Source organism: Dendrobates tinctorius, unplaced genomic scaffold, assembly GCF_039654945.1.
Source record: "Dendrobates tinctorius isolate UK_male_01 unplaced genomic scaffold, ASM3965494v1 ptg000022l, whole genome shotgun sequence".
Lineage (NCBI taxonomy): Eukaryota > Metazoa > Chordata > Amphibia > Anura > Dendrobatidae > Dendrobates > Dendrobates tinctorius.
Genome location: NW_027361690.1, coordinates 30,262,824 through 30,280,935, shown reverse-complemented (window position 1 = coordinate 30,280,935; position 18,112 = coordinate 30,262,824). Strand labels below are relative to the sequence as shown.

Below are 18,112 nucleotides of genomic sequence, written 5' to 3'. Positions count from 1 at the left end.
CAGGAGGAGGACTGAAAAGTAGCAGTAAAGCCCACAGATTATATGTGTTAACTGCATCCCAACAGAAAAAAATGGCTTAGCGTGTGATCTCATAATATCTGAAGTTCAGTGGCTATTGGGTTTGTAATTATGAAGGAGATGATAATTGGTTCCCACATTAACTCTGAGATTAGGATAAAGTAATAAACAATTTTATAACTTCGGTTATCAATTTGGCAACGGACTTCAGGCCACATCCAGCATCATAAACTATACAGCAATCACGGAAGATGATCCGTTCTTATCTAGATGGCTTCCAACACCACTTTGCCGTGGTTCCTTTGATCATATCTTCCCTGGCATTCCTGCGCTCAGGGTTAAAACAGTTCTGCATCTGGAGCTTTTCGGATAACTCGGTGCCTGTGATCCCAATCACCAGTTTATAACTTCCGTGCTCTGCCTTTAAAGGCCAAAATGAGTTTTCTGCCAGTTCATATAGCTGCTTAATAAAAGCATCCAAACACTTACCAACATTTTCATCCCTCTGAAGAAATCAGAGCTCATCACATATCACACTGCCTGCAGGTACAGAAAGTCCAGATGTCTGCACTATCGGCTGTATTTACGGTATATCATTTAACCCTCAGAACCAGACACAAAAGACAGAATGTGCAGTAACAGGCCCCAAAAAAATTATGGAAATCGCCTCAAATGTGAAAACCTGCACAATCAGAAGTTATTTGGATTTATGACGGGAAACTGGAAAATATAATGCTATTTTGTAATCAGGTACCATATAAAGGGAATCTGTCAGCAAGCAGGTTTTTGCTATGTAATCTGAAAACAGAAGAAGATAGAGGCTGGGGCACAGAATTAAGGGATGTGTCACCTGTGAAAAAGCTGCTGTTATGTACTAACTGTGAAGGATTTATCACTAAGCGATTACCCTTGCTGGATTACATTAGTCTGGTAATGCCCTCTCCTGTGATAAGCACCTCATTGTTTATAGACTTTGTACATGGAGAGCCTGGTGTGGGAGGGGTTAGATTCCTCAGCTCTGCTGCATTCTAAATTTAACCCCTTTCTGCTATATGACGTACTATCCCGTCCATGTGCCCTGGGACTTAATTCCCAGGGACAGGATAGTACGTCATATCGATCAGCGGCGCCCACGTGGTCAGCGCCGCTGATCGGGCCGGGTGTCAGCTGATTATCACAGCTGACACCTGGCACTATGTGTCAGGGGCGGTCAAGGACCGCCTCCGACACGTTAACCCCTGGCACACTGCGATCAAACACGATCGCAGTGTACCGGGGGTTTAGGGAAGCCTTCTGCACTGCCTGTGACAGATCGCTGATCTGTCACAGCGATCTGTGATGTGACAGATCAGCGATCTGTCACATGACAGTTATGTCCCCCCTGGGACATTGTAATAAAGAAAAAAAAAAAGTGCAAAAATAATTTATAAAAAAATCGCTAAATAAATAATAAAAAAAAAATTCCCTAATAAGTTCATTTTTTGGAAAAAAAAAAACTCTAAAACAATAAAAGTACACATATTTGGTATCGCCGCGTCCGTAACGACCCGCCCTATAACAATGTCCCACTAGTTAACCCCTTTATTGAACCCCTTAAAAAATAAAAAAACGAAGCAAAAAATAAAGCTTTATCATCATACCGCCGAACAAAAAGTGCAATAAAGCGTGATCAAAAAGACGGAAATAAATAACCATGGTACCGCTGAAAACGTCATCTTGTCCCGCAAAAAACGAGCCGCCATACAGCGTCATCAGCGAAAAAATAAAGTTATAGCTCGCAGAATAAAGCAATGCAAAAATAATTATTTTTTATATAAAATTGTTTTCATTGCATAAAAGCGCCAAAACATAAAAAAACTACATAAATGAGGTATCGCTGTAACCGTACTGACCCGAAGAATAAAACCGCCTTATCAATTTTACCACACGCGGAACGGTGTAAACGCACCCCCCAAAAGAAATTCTTGAAATGCTGATTTTTGTTCATTCTGCGTCCAAAAAATCTGAATAAAAAGCGATCAAAAAATGTCACGTGCCAGAAAATGGTACCAATAAAAACGTCAACTCGTCCCGCAAAAAATAAGACCTCACATGACAGGGTGGGTCAAAATATGGAAAAATTATAGCTCTCAAAATGTGGTGATGCAAAAACTATTTTTACAATAAAAAGCGTCTTTTAGCGTGTGACAGCTGCCAAACATAAAAACCCACCATAAATAGTAAATCAAACCCCCGTTATCACCCCCTTAGTTAGGGAAAAATAATAAAATTAAAAAAATGTATTTATTTCCATTTTCCCATTAGGGTTAGGGCTGAGATTAGGGTTAGGGGTGTGTTGGGGTTAGGGTTGGAGTTAGAATTGGGGGGTTTCCACTGTTTGGGCACATCAGGTGCTCTCCAAACGCAACATGGCGTCTGATCTCAATTAGAGGCCAATTCTGCGTTGAAAAAGTCAAATGGTGCTCCTTTCCTTCCAAGCTCTGCCATGTGCCCAAACAGTGTTTTACCCCCACATATGGGGTATCGGCCTACTCAGGACAAATTGCAAAACAACTTTTGGGGTCCAATATCTCCTGTTACGATTAGGAAAATAAAAAATTGGGGGCAAAAATATCATTTTTGTGGAAAAAAATATGATTTTTTTATTTTCATGCTTGGGCGTTATAAACTTCTGTGAATCACTGGGGTGTTCAAAGTGCTCACCACACATCTAGATAAGTTCCTTAGGGGGTCTAGTTTCCAAAATGGGGTCACTTGTGGGGGGTTTCCACAGTTTAGGTACATCAGGGCCTCTCCAAAGGCAACATGACACCCGCAGACCATTCCATCAAAGTCTGCATTCAAAAACATCACTCCTTCCCTTCCGAGCCCTGACGTGTGCCCACACAGTAGTTTTCTCCCACATATGGGGCATCAGCGTACTCAGGACAAATTGGACAACAACTTTTGGGTTCAAATTTCTCCTGTTACCATTGCGAAAATAAAAAATTAGGGACTAAAAGATCATGTTTGTGGAAAAAATATGACTTTTTTATTTTCACACCCGGGCATTATAAACTTCTGTGAAGCCCTTGTGGGTTCCAAGTTCTCACCACATATCTAGATAAGTTCCTTGGGGGGTCTAGTTTCCAAAATTGGGTCCCTTGTGGGGGGTTTCCACTGTTTAGGTACATCAGGGGCTCCCCAAACATAACATGGCGTCCGATCTGAATTCCAGCCAATTTTGCATTGAAAAAGTCAAACGGCGCTCCTTCCCTTCTGAGCTCTGCCATGCGCCGAAACAGTGGTTCCCCCCACATATCAGGTATCAGCGTACTCATGAGAAATTGCACAATAACTTTTGCAGACCAATTTCTCCTGTTACCCTTGGTAAAATAAAAAAAAATTGGACCTGAATTAATTTTTTTGTGAAAAAAAGTTAAATGTTCATTTTTTTAAACATTCAAAAAATTCCTGTGAAGCACCTGAAGGGTTAATAAACTTCCTGAATATGGTTTTGAGCACCGTGAGGGGTGCAGTTTTTAGAATGGTGTCACTTTTGGGTATTTTCTATCATATAGACCCCTCAAAGTGACTTCAAATGTGATGTGGTCCGTAAAAATAAAATGGTGTTGCAAAAATGAGAAATCGCTGGTCAACTTGTAACCCTTATAACTTCCTAACAAAAAAAAATTTTGGTTCCAAAATTGTGCTGATGTAAAGTAAACATATGTGAAATGTTATTTATTAAGTTTTTTGTGTGCCGTATCACTGTGACTTAAGGGCATAAAAATTCAAAGTGGGAAAATTGCAAAATTTCCATTTTTTTCAGAAATAAACGCAAGTTATTTGAATGAAATTTTACCACTAACATGAAGTACAATATGTCACGAGAAAACAATGTCAGAATCACCGGGATCCATGGAAGCGTTTCAGAATTATTACCTCATAAAGTGACAGTGGTCAGAATTGTAAAAACTGGCCCGATCATGAACGTGCAAACCACCCTAGGGGGTTAAGGAGTTAAAAGCTCTCATTATGTCAGATTGGATTCAGCTTCTCATTGCCTACATCAGGCTGCTCTCAAATGAGGTAGCAAAAATATGCTGACAGATTCCCTTCAAATGAGCAAGTTCCTATACATGCCCTAGCCACATGTAGTGTTCCACCAAGGTTGTATGAACAAGTATAACACATAGATGTAAAATCTGCTTCTAGTAAGGGTCACACCTCAACCTCATGTTAAGATACATATGCTATAGTACATTCAAAATAGCTTTTATTTAAATATACATAAAATGCCATAAAAAAGCAAGGAAGATGCATACATAGCAGTATAAGTGACTGAAAATACATAGAAACTGGGTGTGCTCATCAGGATATACCATATTTTTCGGACCATAAGACGCACTTTTTCCCCAAAAAATTTTTGGGGAAAGTGGGGGGTGCGTCTTATGGTTGCAATATACTAGTCTCCAATCATGGCTGGAGGCTGGTGCCGCGGGGCTCTGTAGTGCGGTGGTGGCAGCGGGCTGTGCTCCGATGCAGGGGTAGCGGTTCCGCCGGCATTTCCTCCAAGCCCGGAGGCACCCGCACATCCCTTGCTGGCCGCCGCCATGTTGCGGTGGCCTCCGGGAACATGGACGCCGGGAAGATGGCCGCCGGTCCGGGGATGGCGCATGCGCAGATCTCGTCCCGAGATCTCGGGGGACGAGATTCAAATCTCGGCAACGAGATCTGAACCTGCGCATGAGCCGTCCCTGGACCGGCGGCCATCTTCCCGGCGTCCATGTTACCGGAGGCCACCGCAACATGGCGGCGGCCAGCAAGGGATGTGCGGGGGCCTCCGGGCTTGGAGGAAATGCCGGCGGAGCCGCCGCCCCTGCACCGGAGCACAGAGAGCCGCCACCCTCACCCCACAAAGCCCACCTGCCCCAGCCCAAGCACAGCTGCCCCAGCCCAGCTGCCCCAGCACAGCCCAGCTGCCCCAGCACAACCAACCTGCCCCAGCAGGGAGCCGCCACCGCACGAGCCTGGACCACTGAATGACGCCTGTGACCACTCCTCCACCTGTGCGAGATCCCTTCCCAGGTAAGCTGAATTCGGACGGTAAGACGGGCCCCCATTTGACACATTATTATTTTTTTCCCTATTTTCCTTCTGAAAATTGGGGTGCGTCTTATGGTCCGATGCATCTTATAGTCCGAAAAATACAGAAGTGCAAGTGCAGATGTACACATTGCTAAGTGCTATACAGTGGGTACAGAAAGTATTCAGACCCCTTTAAATTTTTCACTCTGTTTCATTGCAGCCATTTGGTAAATTCAAAAAAGTTCATTTTTTTTCTCTTTAATGTACACTTTGCACCCCATCTTGACTGAAAAAAAATCAGAAATGTAGAAATTTGTGCAAAATTATTATAAAAGAAAAACAAATATCACATGGTCATAAGTATTCAGACCCTTTTCTCAGTATTGAATAGAAGCAGCCTTTGGAGCTAGTACAGCCTGAGTTTTCTTGGGAGTGATGCAACAAGTTTTTCACACCTGGATTTGGGTATCCTCTGCCATTCTTCTTCGCAGATCCTCTCCAGTTTCGTCAGGTTGGATGGTGAACGTTGGTGGACAGCCATTTTGAGATCTCTCCAGAGATGCTCAATTGGATTTAGGTCAGGGCTCTGGCTGGGCCAGTCAATAATTATCACAGAGTTGTTCTGAAGCCACTCCTTTGTTATTTTAGCTGTGTGCTTAGGGTAATTGTCTTGTTGGAAGGTGAACCTTCAGCCAAGTCTGAGGTCCAGAGCTCTATGGAAAAGGTTTTCATCCAGGATATCTCTGTACTTGGCCGCATTCATGTTTCCTTCAATTGCAACTAGTCATCCTGTCCCTGCAGCTGAAAAACAATTCCATAGCATGATGCTGCCACCACGTTTCACTGTTGGGATTGTATTGGGCAGGTGATGAGCAGTGCCTGGTTTTCTCTACACATACCACCTAGAATTATCACCAAAAAGTTCTATCTTCGTCTCATCAGACCAGAGATTCTCATTTCGCATAGTCTGGGAGTCCTTCATATGTTTTTGAGCAAACTCCTTTGTGGAACTTTCTCCCATCTCCCTACTGCATCTGTGGAGCAAATCCACAATGATCTTGGGGTTCTTCTTCACCTCTCTCACTAAGGCTTCTCCCACGATTGCTCAGTTTGGTTGGATGGCCAGGTCTAAACTGTGTTCCAAATTATTATGCAAAAAGAGTTTAGGAGTGATAAGGTTACAATTTTTTTGTTTGTCATTTAAACTCATTGATGGTGATGTGTGTCAGGGCTCTTTATATCACTGAAAGCAATTGCAGATACCTGTGCAAATTAGTTTGGCAGGTGTGTCCAAATAAAGGCAAGACTACTTAAGAAGGCTGTTCCACATTATTAAGCAGCCTACATTTTTTGCCAAAATGGGAAAGAAAAAGGATGTGTCGGCTGCTGAGAAGCAACAAATTGTGGAGTATTTAGGTCAAGGCATGACTACAATCAACATTGCCAAGACACTTCATCGTGACCATCGCACAATCAAGAGGTATGTAGCGGATTCCCAGCACACACGTGTGCGTGCTGATAAGGAAAAATTGAGGACTCTTTCCAACAGGCAATTGCGTCAGGTTAAAAGAGCAGCTGCAAAAATGCCTTGTCATAGCAGCAGACAAGTTTTTGAAGCTGCTGATGCCTCCAACGTCCCCCGAACAACAAGATGCAGGGTCCTTCAGAGGTTTGCAGCTGTGCGTAAGCCATCCTGTCGACCACCTCTATCCATTGCACACAAGCAGAAACGGCTCCAGTGGGCCAAATGATACATGAAGACTGACTTCCAAACTGTTTTGTTCACCGATGAGTGCCGTGCAATGCTCGATGGTCCAGATGGATGGAGTGGAGGATGGCTGGTTGATGGACACCCCATGAAAACATGGCTAAGGCGCCAACAAGGAGGAGGTGGGGTAATGTTTTGGGCTGGAATCATGGGAAGAGAGATTGTCGGCCCCTTTAGGACCCCTGAAGGGGTAAATCTATGTGGAGTTTCTAAAACAGCACTTCCTGCCATGGTTCAAGAGGAAGAACCGTGCTTTCCGCAGCAAGATCATTTTCATGCATGATAATGCACCGTCTCATGCTGCAAATAACACATCTGCATCTCTGGCTGCTATGGGCATAAAAGAGGACACACTTATGGTGTGGCCACCATCTTCCCCTAACCTCAATCCCATTGAGAACCTCTGGAGCATCATCAAAAGGAGTGTCTATGATGGCGGGAGGCAGTTCACATCTAAGCAACAGCTCTGGGAGGGTATTCTGTCCACATACAAAACAATTGAAGCACAAACCATCCAAAAACTGACAAATTCAATGGACGAGAGAGATCAGAAGCTTCTTTCGAACAAGGGGTCCTATGTGCAAATGTAACATCATCTAGAATAAAGTTTTGACTTGAAAACTGTTTGATTTCATTTTATAATAAGCTCATAATGCTAATAATTTCACAATTAACCATTTTTTTGTTCAAAATAAAAATATTAAAAGGTTGAAAACTCTGCTGTGCATAATAATTTGGAACAAGCATTTTGAGTGTTTCTTACTTTTAAAAATATACTGTTTTCATAGGCAGTTTGTGCAAAAACATTGCAATTATACTAGAATATTAGATGACTGGAAAATAACAATGACTGCAATTCATATAGTTAATTTAGAGAAAATATGAGGAAATATTTTTTGCATAATAATTTGGAACACATTGTAGGAAGACTTTTGGTGGTCCCAAACTTCTTCCATTTAAGGATTATGGAGGTCACTGTGCTCTGGGTACTGGGTACTACAGAAATTCTTTTGTAACCTTGGCCAGATGTGTGCCTTGCCACAATTCCGTCTCTAAGCTCCTTGGAAAGTTCCTTTGACCTCACGATTCTCATTTTGTATGACATGCACAGTGAGCTGTGAGGTCTTATATAGACAGGTGTGTGCCTTTACAAATCAAATCCTATCAGTTTAGGCTACTTTCACATTTCCAGCTGTTTGAATCTGGCACCCTGTGGCGAAAATTTGCAAAACCGGATCCGGCGATATGTGGTGCCGGATCCTGGTTTTTCCCCATTGACATACATTAGTGCCGCATGGATACGCGGCGTGTCCGGGTTTTGCCGGATACAGCAAAAAGTGACGGTGTGGCGTCATGAAAAAACGTTCCATGCAATGTTTTTTTTTTCCTTTGCCGAACCGTTTTTTTCCACTGCGCATGCCCAGCAATTTTCCTCTGGCATGATTCTTAACCCTGGAAGCGGCGGAAAAAATCTCTCTCTCTCATCTACGAGATCTCTGGATCACTGTTCCTTTAAATTTCTAGTGCGCCGTATCCGTCCAAAAAACGGATCTGGTTACATCAGGTTGTTGCAAGAATGAAACGGATCCGTTTTTTCACACTCTGCCGGTTTGCAACTGATGGCACAAACCTGAAGTGTGAAAGTAGCCTAAGTTAAACACAGCTGGACTCCAATGAAGGAGTAGAACCATCTCAAGGAGGATCACAAGGAAATAGACAGCATGTGACTTAAATATGAGTGTCTGAGCAAAGGGTCTGAATACTTATGACCATGTGATATTTCAGTTTTTCTTTTTTAATACATTTGCAAAAATCTCTACATTTCTATTTTTTGCAGGCAAGATGAGGTGTGGAGTGTACATTAATGAGAAAAAAAATGAACGTTTTTGAATTTACCAAATGGCTGCAATGAAACAAAGAGTGAAAAATGTAAAGGGGTCTGAATACTTTATGCACTCACTGTATGTAATCCTCAAAAGAAACACCATATTTACTTACAATCATTCATTCATTAAGCTCGAGTCCACATATGGGGTGCAGCTACACAACACAGGAGGACTTGAGCTTACTGAATAAATGATTGTAAATAAATATGGCATTTGTTTAAACGCTTTCATAAAAGTATATATTTAACCCCTTAATGACAGCCAATAGTTCTTTTAACTGACTTGAGATATGAGAATATCATCCCCATACAGGTGACAATCCAGCAGCTGTCAACTGTATACTATAGCTGACAACTTGCTGTATCATAAACGATCAGTGTTGTCACCATCCATATCTGTTTAACCCCTTAGTTGCTGCTGTCAAAAGTGACTACATCAAATAAATGGTTAATAGATTGTGGGGGCTTCCGCTTTAATCTAATTGACACGCAGAGATCATGATTGTGTGGTCCTGATGTTTGCCAAAGCAGTTCATGGCCAAATAGTGGCCTTAGGGTACTGTCACACTTAGCGATGTACCAGCGATCCCGACCAGCGATATGACGCGGTCAGGATCGCTGGTACATCGCTAAGTGGTCGCTAGTGAGCTGCCACACAGGCAGATCTCACTAGCAACATCGCTGGGGACGGGGGTTGCTACTTACCTGTCACACCAGGCGATCCTGCGTCCTCCCGCCCGGCTCCACGCGTCGCTCGTCGTCACAGCAGGAAGCGCCGCAGGAAGCTGACGACGAGAAACAGTCCAGCCTGTTCTCGCGCGATCAGCGATAACCAGTGGGGGAGCCGGTTGTAGGTAAGTATCAGTACTTCTGCTCTGTCTTCCTAAATATTTATGAACAAGTGACGAAACCATTCAATAACATCTAACGCAGCCCAATCCATGTTCATACTGTCAGCATACTGTAGCAATATAGCAACAAACCCTATTAACAAGGAGAATGGTAACATTTACCAATTTAGTCACACACTCTGGAGAAATGGCAAAACGTGAAATTTTAACCACTTAGTAACAGAGCCAATTTGCTACTTAATGACCAGGTCAATTTTTCAAATCTGAGCGATGTCACTTTATGGGGTTACAGCTCTGGAACGCTTCAACGTATCCCACTGATTCTGAGAATGTTTTTTCATGACATATTGTACTTCATGTTAGTGGTAAAATGTCTTCGATATGACTTGTGTTTATTTAGGAAGAAAATGGAAATTTAGCAAAAATTTTGGAAAATTTAGCAATTATCAAACTTTTAATTTTTGTGCCCTTAAATCAGAGAGTGATATCACACAAAATAGTTAATAAATAACATTTCCCACATGTCTACTTTATATCAGCACAATTTTGGAAACACATTTTTTTTGTTAGGACATTATAAGGGTTCAAATTTGACCAGTGATTTCTTATTTTTCCAACAAAATAAAAAAAAACATTTTTTTCAGGGACCACCTCACATTTGAAGTGAGTTTAGCGGGTCAATATAATAGAAAATACCCAAAAGTGACACCATTCTAAAAAACTGCACCCCTCAAGGTGCCCAAAACCACATTCAAGAAGTTTCTTTACCCTTCAGATGCTTCACGAGATCTAAAGCAATGTGGAAGGAAAAAAATGCACATTTTACTTTTTTCACAAAAAATTTACTTTGGAACCAAACTTTTTTATTTTCACAAGGGTATCAGGAGAAAATGGACCACACAATTTGTTGTGCAATTTCTCCTGAGTACTCTGATACCCCCATATGTGGGGAAAAGCCACAGTTTGTGTGCATGGCAGGGCTCAGAAGGGAGGGAGCACCATTTGACAAAATTGGCTGGAATCAATGGTGGCGCCATGTCACATTTGGAGACCCCCTGATGTACCAAAACAATGGAAACCACCCCAGTTCTAACTCCAACCCTAACCCCAACACACCCCTAACCCTAATCCCAACCATAACCCTAATTTTTTTTTATTTTGATCACTGTGATAGGGTCTATCACAGTATGTGGAAGATTAAAGAAATAGGGAGCACTACTTAAGGGTATATATAAAATAGAATCTAATACGTATAGGGGTGCAGCACAATGCACAGAGAGTAGCATGCAATGAAGAAGAGAAAAAGATTCATGCATATAAAGCTACTTTCACACTAGCGTCGTGTGACGTACGTCGCAATGCGCCGTTTTGGAGAAAAATGCATCCTGCAAAGTTGCCCGCAGGATGCGTTTTTTCTCCATAGACTTGCATTAGCGTCACATTGCGACGTATGGCCACAAGTCGCATCCATCGTGCGACAGATGCGTCGTGTTTTGGCGGCCGCGACGCACAAAAAAAGTTACATGTAACTTTTTTGTGCGTCGCGTCTGCCATTTTCGACCGCACATGCGCGGCCGAAACTCCGCCCCCTCCTCCCTGGACATTACAATGGGGCAGCGGATGCGTTGAAAAACTGCATCTGCTGCCCCCGTTGTGCAAATCTTTCACAACGTGCGTCGGTATGTCGGCCCGACTCCTTGCGACGGGCCGGTACCGACGCTAGTGTGAAAGTAGCCTAAAGGCACACACCCAAAAATAGACATATATACAGTACATACAAATATGTGTATAGATATATTGAAATTTTATTGGCAGACAAAAAGACCACGATAAAATCATTTAAAAAAGGACAAAACACATCACTATAAGTCCCATGGAACAACAATATGTCAAAATACAATACCACATAGAAAAGGCATATACATGTGGGAAAACAGTCCCTAGAAAATAGCAGTGTATATAAACAGTCTCCTAATGCATGAGTATAATGTCGACCTGGGCGTCCCCAGGGGGCTGTGAGGAGAAGAACCCTGTATAAAGCATCAGAAAGCCCATAGAGTGCTATGGGAAAGAAAATGTATGTTTGGAAAGATGTCCCTAAAGCAAAGGGAGGTCTCCCTAACGTGCAGAGACAAAAGTAAACTGCAATAGAGATAACGCCAATAGATAAATGATGGCTCAAATAGCCAGCAAGTCACCAAACAGAGCAATTCATGTCAGAGCATCAGGGACGTCAGGACAAAAGGAGCAATGGTCCCAGGACAAAAGTGATGTGGGGAGCCCTACGCGTATCGCTGCTAGCCGCAGCTTCACCTGACGAAAGCTGCCGGGTGCTGACCGGCAGATTTCGGCGGGCACAGTGAACACGTGCAAACCAATTTCTCCCAGAAGACGACGCCGGCGGCCCGGGGGACTTCATGGGGGGTTGCAGGGACAATGGAGGTACCGGGGGGGACCCTATTTCTCTCTCCTCTGATGTGCAATCACATCAGAGGAGAGTGAAATTAAATGGAAAAATCAAAATCCGACTTTCTTTTTGCAGTCGGTAAAAACGGACCCAGATCATATTGTCTGGGGTCTCGGCTACCCCCGGTAGTCGAGACCCCAGAGAAATTCCGACTCTGGGGGGCGCTAGACCCTTATTCCGACTCTGGGTGGGATAAATAGTGTACTCATTTTACAATTTGGGTTTTTATGGACACAGTTACACCAAATATCTATATAGTTTATTAATACTTTAGTACTTTCTCATAATAAAATCTAAAAAAAAAACTGCATCGCCATATTCTAAAAGCCATACTTTAAAGAAAACCTGTCATCAGGATTTTGCTAAGTAAACTAGAGACAGTGTCAGGTTGGCGCTGTTGCACTGATTAAAATGATACTTTGGTTGATGAAATCCGTCTTGTGGTTGTTGCGTAATCTTTATTTGCAGCTTTCAGCTAATGAAATTCTCATGCCCCTGGGCGGCCTGTGGGCGGGGCAGTGGGAGGAGATGTGGGTGGGTGTTTTTTTGGTGCTCTGTTCTCATATTCATCTCTATTGGCTTAAATGACAGGTAACTGATTCTTCAGTGACCTGTCAACTTTTTTAAATAATGCACTTGTGTAATTCATATTGTGGTCTATAACCCCTTTCCGAAGTTGGACGCTGTGTGACAAGCTACGCCCACGTCGGTATCCCCCCCTTTGATGTGGGCTCCGGCGCTGAGCCCACATCTTTCCCGACACGTCAGCTGTTTTCAACAGCTGACATGTGCCTCTAACAGCTGCGGGTGGAATCGTGATCCACCCGCGGCTGCTAACTAGTTAAATGCCGCTGTCAATCTTTGACTGAGGCATTTAACTTGCGCTTTCTGAAAACTCCACCCATTGGTGACCCCGTCACGTGATCGCGCGTCACCGATGGGTTGGCATGACACCCAGAGGTCTCCAGCAGACCTCTGGTTGTCATAGCTGGATTGCAATAAGCGCCGCCCGGTGGTCGGGGCTCATAACAAGTGAGCATTTCCGCTACACACACAGGCGATCTGACAACTTCAGAGGAGATCGGACAACTGCAGCTTTTGAAGCAGGCAAAAAGCAAAAAAAAACCAAATGTTTTAAAAATATTTTAAAAATGTTGAAAATATAAAAGTTCAGATCACCCCCTTTCGCCCATTCAAAATAAAAAAATAATAAAAAACACAAATATTTGGTATTGCCGTGTTCAGAATTGCCCGATCTATAAATATAAAAAAGGAATTAACCTGATCGCTAAATGGCATAACAATAAAGAAATTCAAAACATTAGAAATACATTTTTTCGGTCGCTGCTACATTGCAATAAAATGCAATAATGGGCAATCAAAACATCGCATCTACAACAAAATGTTATCAATGAAAACGTCAGCCCTCACCCCAGCCCCAAATCACAAAAAATGAAGACGCTACAGGTCTCAGAAAATGGTGCTTTTTTTCACCACTTAAAATAAAAAAAGAACCTAGACATGTTTGGTGTCCATGAACGCAAAAAAAAAAACAAAAAAAAACAACTATGGAATACACGATATATTAAAACTAATGGTGTCATTCAAAAGTACAACTTGTCCAGCAAAAAACAAGAACTCACATGGCCATTTTGACAGAAAAATAAAAAGTTATGGCTCTGGGAAGAAGGGAAACAAAAAACGAAAACGCAAAAACGAAGATACCTCTGGTCATGAAGGGGTTAACCCCCCACAACTATAGAAAAATGGCGGCGCATGCACAGTAGTATCTATCACTTGCCGATAGATGCTACTGCGCATGCGCCACCATTTTGTTGGAAGGAAAAAAATTGTCTGCAACAAAATGGCGGCAGCGCTTGAGCAGTAGCATCTAACGTCGCTAGATGCTAGTGCGCAAGCGCCTCCGTCATTTTAATCAGTGAAATAACGCCAAACTGACAATGCCTCTAGTTTACTTAGTGAAATCCTGATGACAGGTTCACTTTAAATACTATTTTTTTCTCAGCAACGAATGGAATTGTGTTCTGTGGGATGGACTGTAATATTAGTTGGTAGAATTTTTCAAGACGCCGTGATCATAAAATATCAAATCTCGCTTTTTTAAGGCGTTCTTTATTAGAGTTGTGTGACAAGCGAGTTTTATAGTTTTTTTAATTTTATTTTTCTAGTTTGCAGGTGATAGACATAAAAGCAAGTGTTACACAGGGAAAGGAGATTGCACATCATCTCTCTGGTGTCCGTGCAGCCTATCGCCTCCCCCACTGCCGCCTTCACACTGGATGATGTCGGGAGGGTGTCTCTTTAATAGGCTGTATGCAAGTATGGATTGTAGCTTATAGGAGCGATTCAGGGCTTAGTTTAAAGCTGAGAACCTACTGTACCTTTGGAGCCCTCAATCAATCCTGTAGCTGTCCTTATGTATATTGGCTACACAACATATTTGTGCAACAGTACAGTAATTTAATACTAAAGGAGTGCCAGCTGTTTTTTGCTGTATACTTTGGGGCCCCCTCCAGGCTCTGCACCCTTACCCACTCATCTTTCCCAGCAAGGTTTTAGCTACGAGCTACACCTAATTTCCTTTTACTTCCCAACTTCAGATGAGGCCTGGTGTGGAGCAAAGTGAGGCGAGACACGTGATGAGGACCATCCATATGACATGGTTGGGTGATTTTGTACTTTTTGATGAAAAAATGTTAACTAATAGTAGACTTCATGTAGTCATTAATCACAGTGTGCTGACGCATCGTGTATGTATGTCTTTGTATTTGGCCACATAGCGTATGTCACCTGTATTTAATAAGAAAGGTGTGCGGACACCATTCTAATTTTTTTTTATTCTGTAGCCGTCTTATCTGAGATATGGCCATTAGTAGCCAGGAACAATTTCATACGTCCTTGGCTATTAAGATGTCACCCTGCAAGGATATATAAGATAACCTCTTTCCTGCCAAGGATGTAAGTTTAGATAACTTAAAATATCCTTAAATTCCTTTGTAAGAACACAACTTACACAAAGAATGAACTTTATAGCTGGCAAAAGAAAGGCATGCATGAAATCAACATATTCATCTAAGTTTCCTTAAAAAAAACAAAAAAACATTTATGAAGTTAAATGTCCCAGAATCTGGTGCTATTGTTGTCAATACACTGTCTTTCATGACTTGAACCAGATTTATTTTGTATTAGAAATATTCTGCATATTATTTGTAAAGGGGTCATGGCTTATTGGAAAAGTTGTGGCTTAACTTTCAACAGGTATGTAAAAAATGTACCAAATGTTTCTTGCAAATTTCTGGCACAAAGTAAGCCAGCTCATTAGTAGGTGGTGTAAATTTATAGCGAACCTGTCAGCAGGATTTTGCCAAGTAAACTACAGACATTGTCATGTTGCTGCTGTCAAACTGATTAAAATGATACCTGGGGTGAAGAAATCCATCTTGTGTTCTTCGTGTAATCAGTGTTAGAAGTTTTCAGTTAATCATATGCCTGTGACCTGGGGTGGGACTGTAGGCAGAGTCTTATCTTCCTGCTCCAAAACCAGAGAAACCAAGGAAAGACCTGCCCACGGGCCACCCCGAAGCACAAACAGTCTGTCTTTATGATGATGAACAAGTTTGTGCTTTTGGGCGGCCTGTGAGCAGGTCTCTCCTTAGTCTCTCCTTGGTTTCTCTGGCTTAGAGCAGGAAGATAAGACACGGATTACACAAGAACTACAGGACGAATTTCTTCACTTCAGGTATCATTTAATCAGTTTAACATTGCCAACCTGACAGTGTCTTTAGGTTACTTAGCAAAATCCTGCTGACAGGTTCGCTTTAAGGTGCACTTACACTGCACGATTTCAGGAATAAGCATTCTTAGGAGCACCTGTTCCCAATAATCAAGAAATGAAAATAGGCAACCAATCACCTGACGAACGAGCAAAATAATCGATAATTATGTGAAATGGTCTCTGGATTGGACAAAAGATCATCGTTCTTGGATGGACACTGTCCTGTGTAAACAGGACCTGTGCTGCCAACAACAATGGCAGCCTAAGCACACTGAACAATCTTTTACTAGTTGTTCAGGTCGCATCTGAAGCACAGTCTACGTGTTTAAACGGACTATAAAACGAATGCCAAACTGCAAACATGTTGGTTGGCTATTGTAAACCAAGCTTAGACTAGACAATCTAAAGATGTACCATATTTATCAAACGGCATGAACAACATTGAGAAATCTGGGGCCTTTAAAGACTGTCTAGTCAAAGCTTGCATGGTCTACTAATTACACAGCAGAGCTGGCGAATCCATTCTCTGGACTCCAGTCCATTGGTCAGACCACTAATCTGTGAGCATCGGGTGCGAGGCTTGCAACTCTCCTTATCTTCTGCCATTCCCAGTTCTTCACACCACAATGATGACTTTGAGCTGGGAGTGCTGGGAGCTAAGGAGATTTTCAGGGCTCCTGTCCGGCAGTCATTTGTTACTGACCTGGACGATTGACTGGAGTACTGCAAATTGATTCATCCATCTCTATTTGACAGAATTGCTAAATGTGCCCCAATGTGTCCTCTTCTATTGGGTGCTATACTAATACTCACTTGGATGCATTGGTTCAACAGCTACTCGCACAATTGGGTTTGCTTCAAAGTTCAATGGGATAAATGGTGGACATGCTGGTGTTGTGGATAGTGTAGCAGACTTCAATACGAAGTCTTCCAAGCCGCTTATACCTAAGTAGAAGAAAACACCAGTGCATAAGCACATAAAACAGAAGTAAATAAATAACTGTATAGAATGAACAATCACATTTAAAACTAAAAACATACAGATGTAACAAGCATTAAAGGGGCATTTTCAAATTATTAAATTGCTCCAGTTAGACAGCATGAAAATAAGCATGTTTGCAGTTGACTTGCTATTTTTATATGCAGGCCTTCTCATGCAATTAAAGCTTTTATCTCTCATAGTGTACAGCTAGCTTCCACGGAACTGAGCCACTAGTGCCTACCCAAACACTGGCTGAGAGTGTGCAGTAGTTACAGTCTAAGAGAGGAGTTAACTACTAAAATACCAGTCAACTTTCCAAAGCCCATTGATATTTAAACAGCAGTTATGTCATCTTCCGCCCACTGACTCAACTCCTGACAAGCTGCTGTTATAAGTCTTGCAAAATCACCAGTTTGCAGCATCTGCTTCTCCCAGAGCAGATCTCCTAATAACAGCTCTCACTGTCGTAAGCCATGTGCTTGTTCAAATCCCATTATTAGTATGTGTAAATAGAATTAAAACAGTGTAGACGCAGAACAAACCACTAATAGCTGAATGTATTACAGCAAAACTTGTGCTGAGCTTTAGGGTGCTTACACACAGTGCTTTTTCCCACGTTTATTGGTTCCCATCAGGGCTTATGTCCAGACCCTTCTGCAGAACGAGATTCGGGTGTATGTGCCGATTAATCCATAGACTATAATGGTGCTGACAGAGTGAACCTGTGCTCTGACGTGCCTCAGTTCCGGGCGTATACGCCTACTTGAGATGGACACCCAGAAGCTGTCTATCAATGAGATGGTCCATCAACAAGCTCAATAACAGTTTCCAATAATAACCAGCAAAATGTTAAACACCTCTCTGGCCAAAACATACACAGAAGCATTACAAGGTAAACAATTTAAAACATATCCTCAATCTTTAATGTATATTATTTTTGCAAAATTGGGATGAAAGGTAAACATTTGCTTTAAAGCACACGTCTCCATATTTTGCAGCACACAGTACAAACATAGTTCAATAGATCTCTCTTTGACACGATGAGTCTTTTTGATAAAAGACTTTTGACAAAATTCTCACTTTAATTTCAAGCAAATATACACCCAGTCTGATATACACTGGGTGCAGAATTATTAGGCAAATGAGTATTTTGATCACATCATCCTTTTTATACATGTTGTCTTACTCCAAGCTGTATAGGCTTGAAAGCCAACTACCAATTATGTAAATCAGGTGATTTGCATCTCTGTAATGAGGAGGGGTGTGGTCTAATGA

The 18,112-nt window shown here is 42.1% G+C and overlaps 1 protein-coding gene across 3 annotated transcripts in view; it reads right to left on the bottom strand.

Annotated features, from left to right (window-relative positions):
• The window catches only part of EFL1 (elongation factor like GTPase 1), a 475,933-nt gene that overhangs the window by 98,005 nt on the left and 359,816 nt on the right, over positions 1–18,112 (bottom strand). For 2 of the 3 annotated variants that reach the window (XM_073568560.1, XM_073568562.1), the window contains exon 16: positions 16,669–16,800. The exons of the other annotated variant lie outside the window; for it this stretch is intronic. In XM_073568560.1, coding sequence (XP_073424661.1) covers positions 16,669–16,800 — 132 coding nt within the window. The remainder of the gene's footprint in view (positions 1–16,668; positions 16,801–18,112) is intronic. 3 annotated transcript variants of the gene reach the window in all.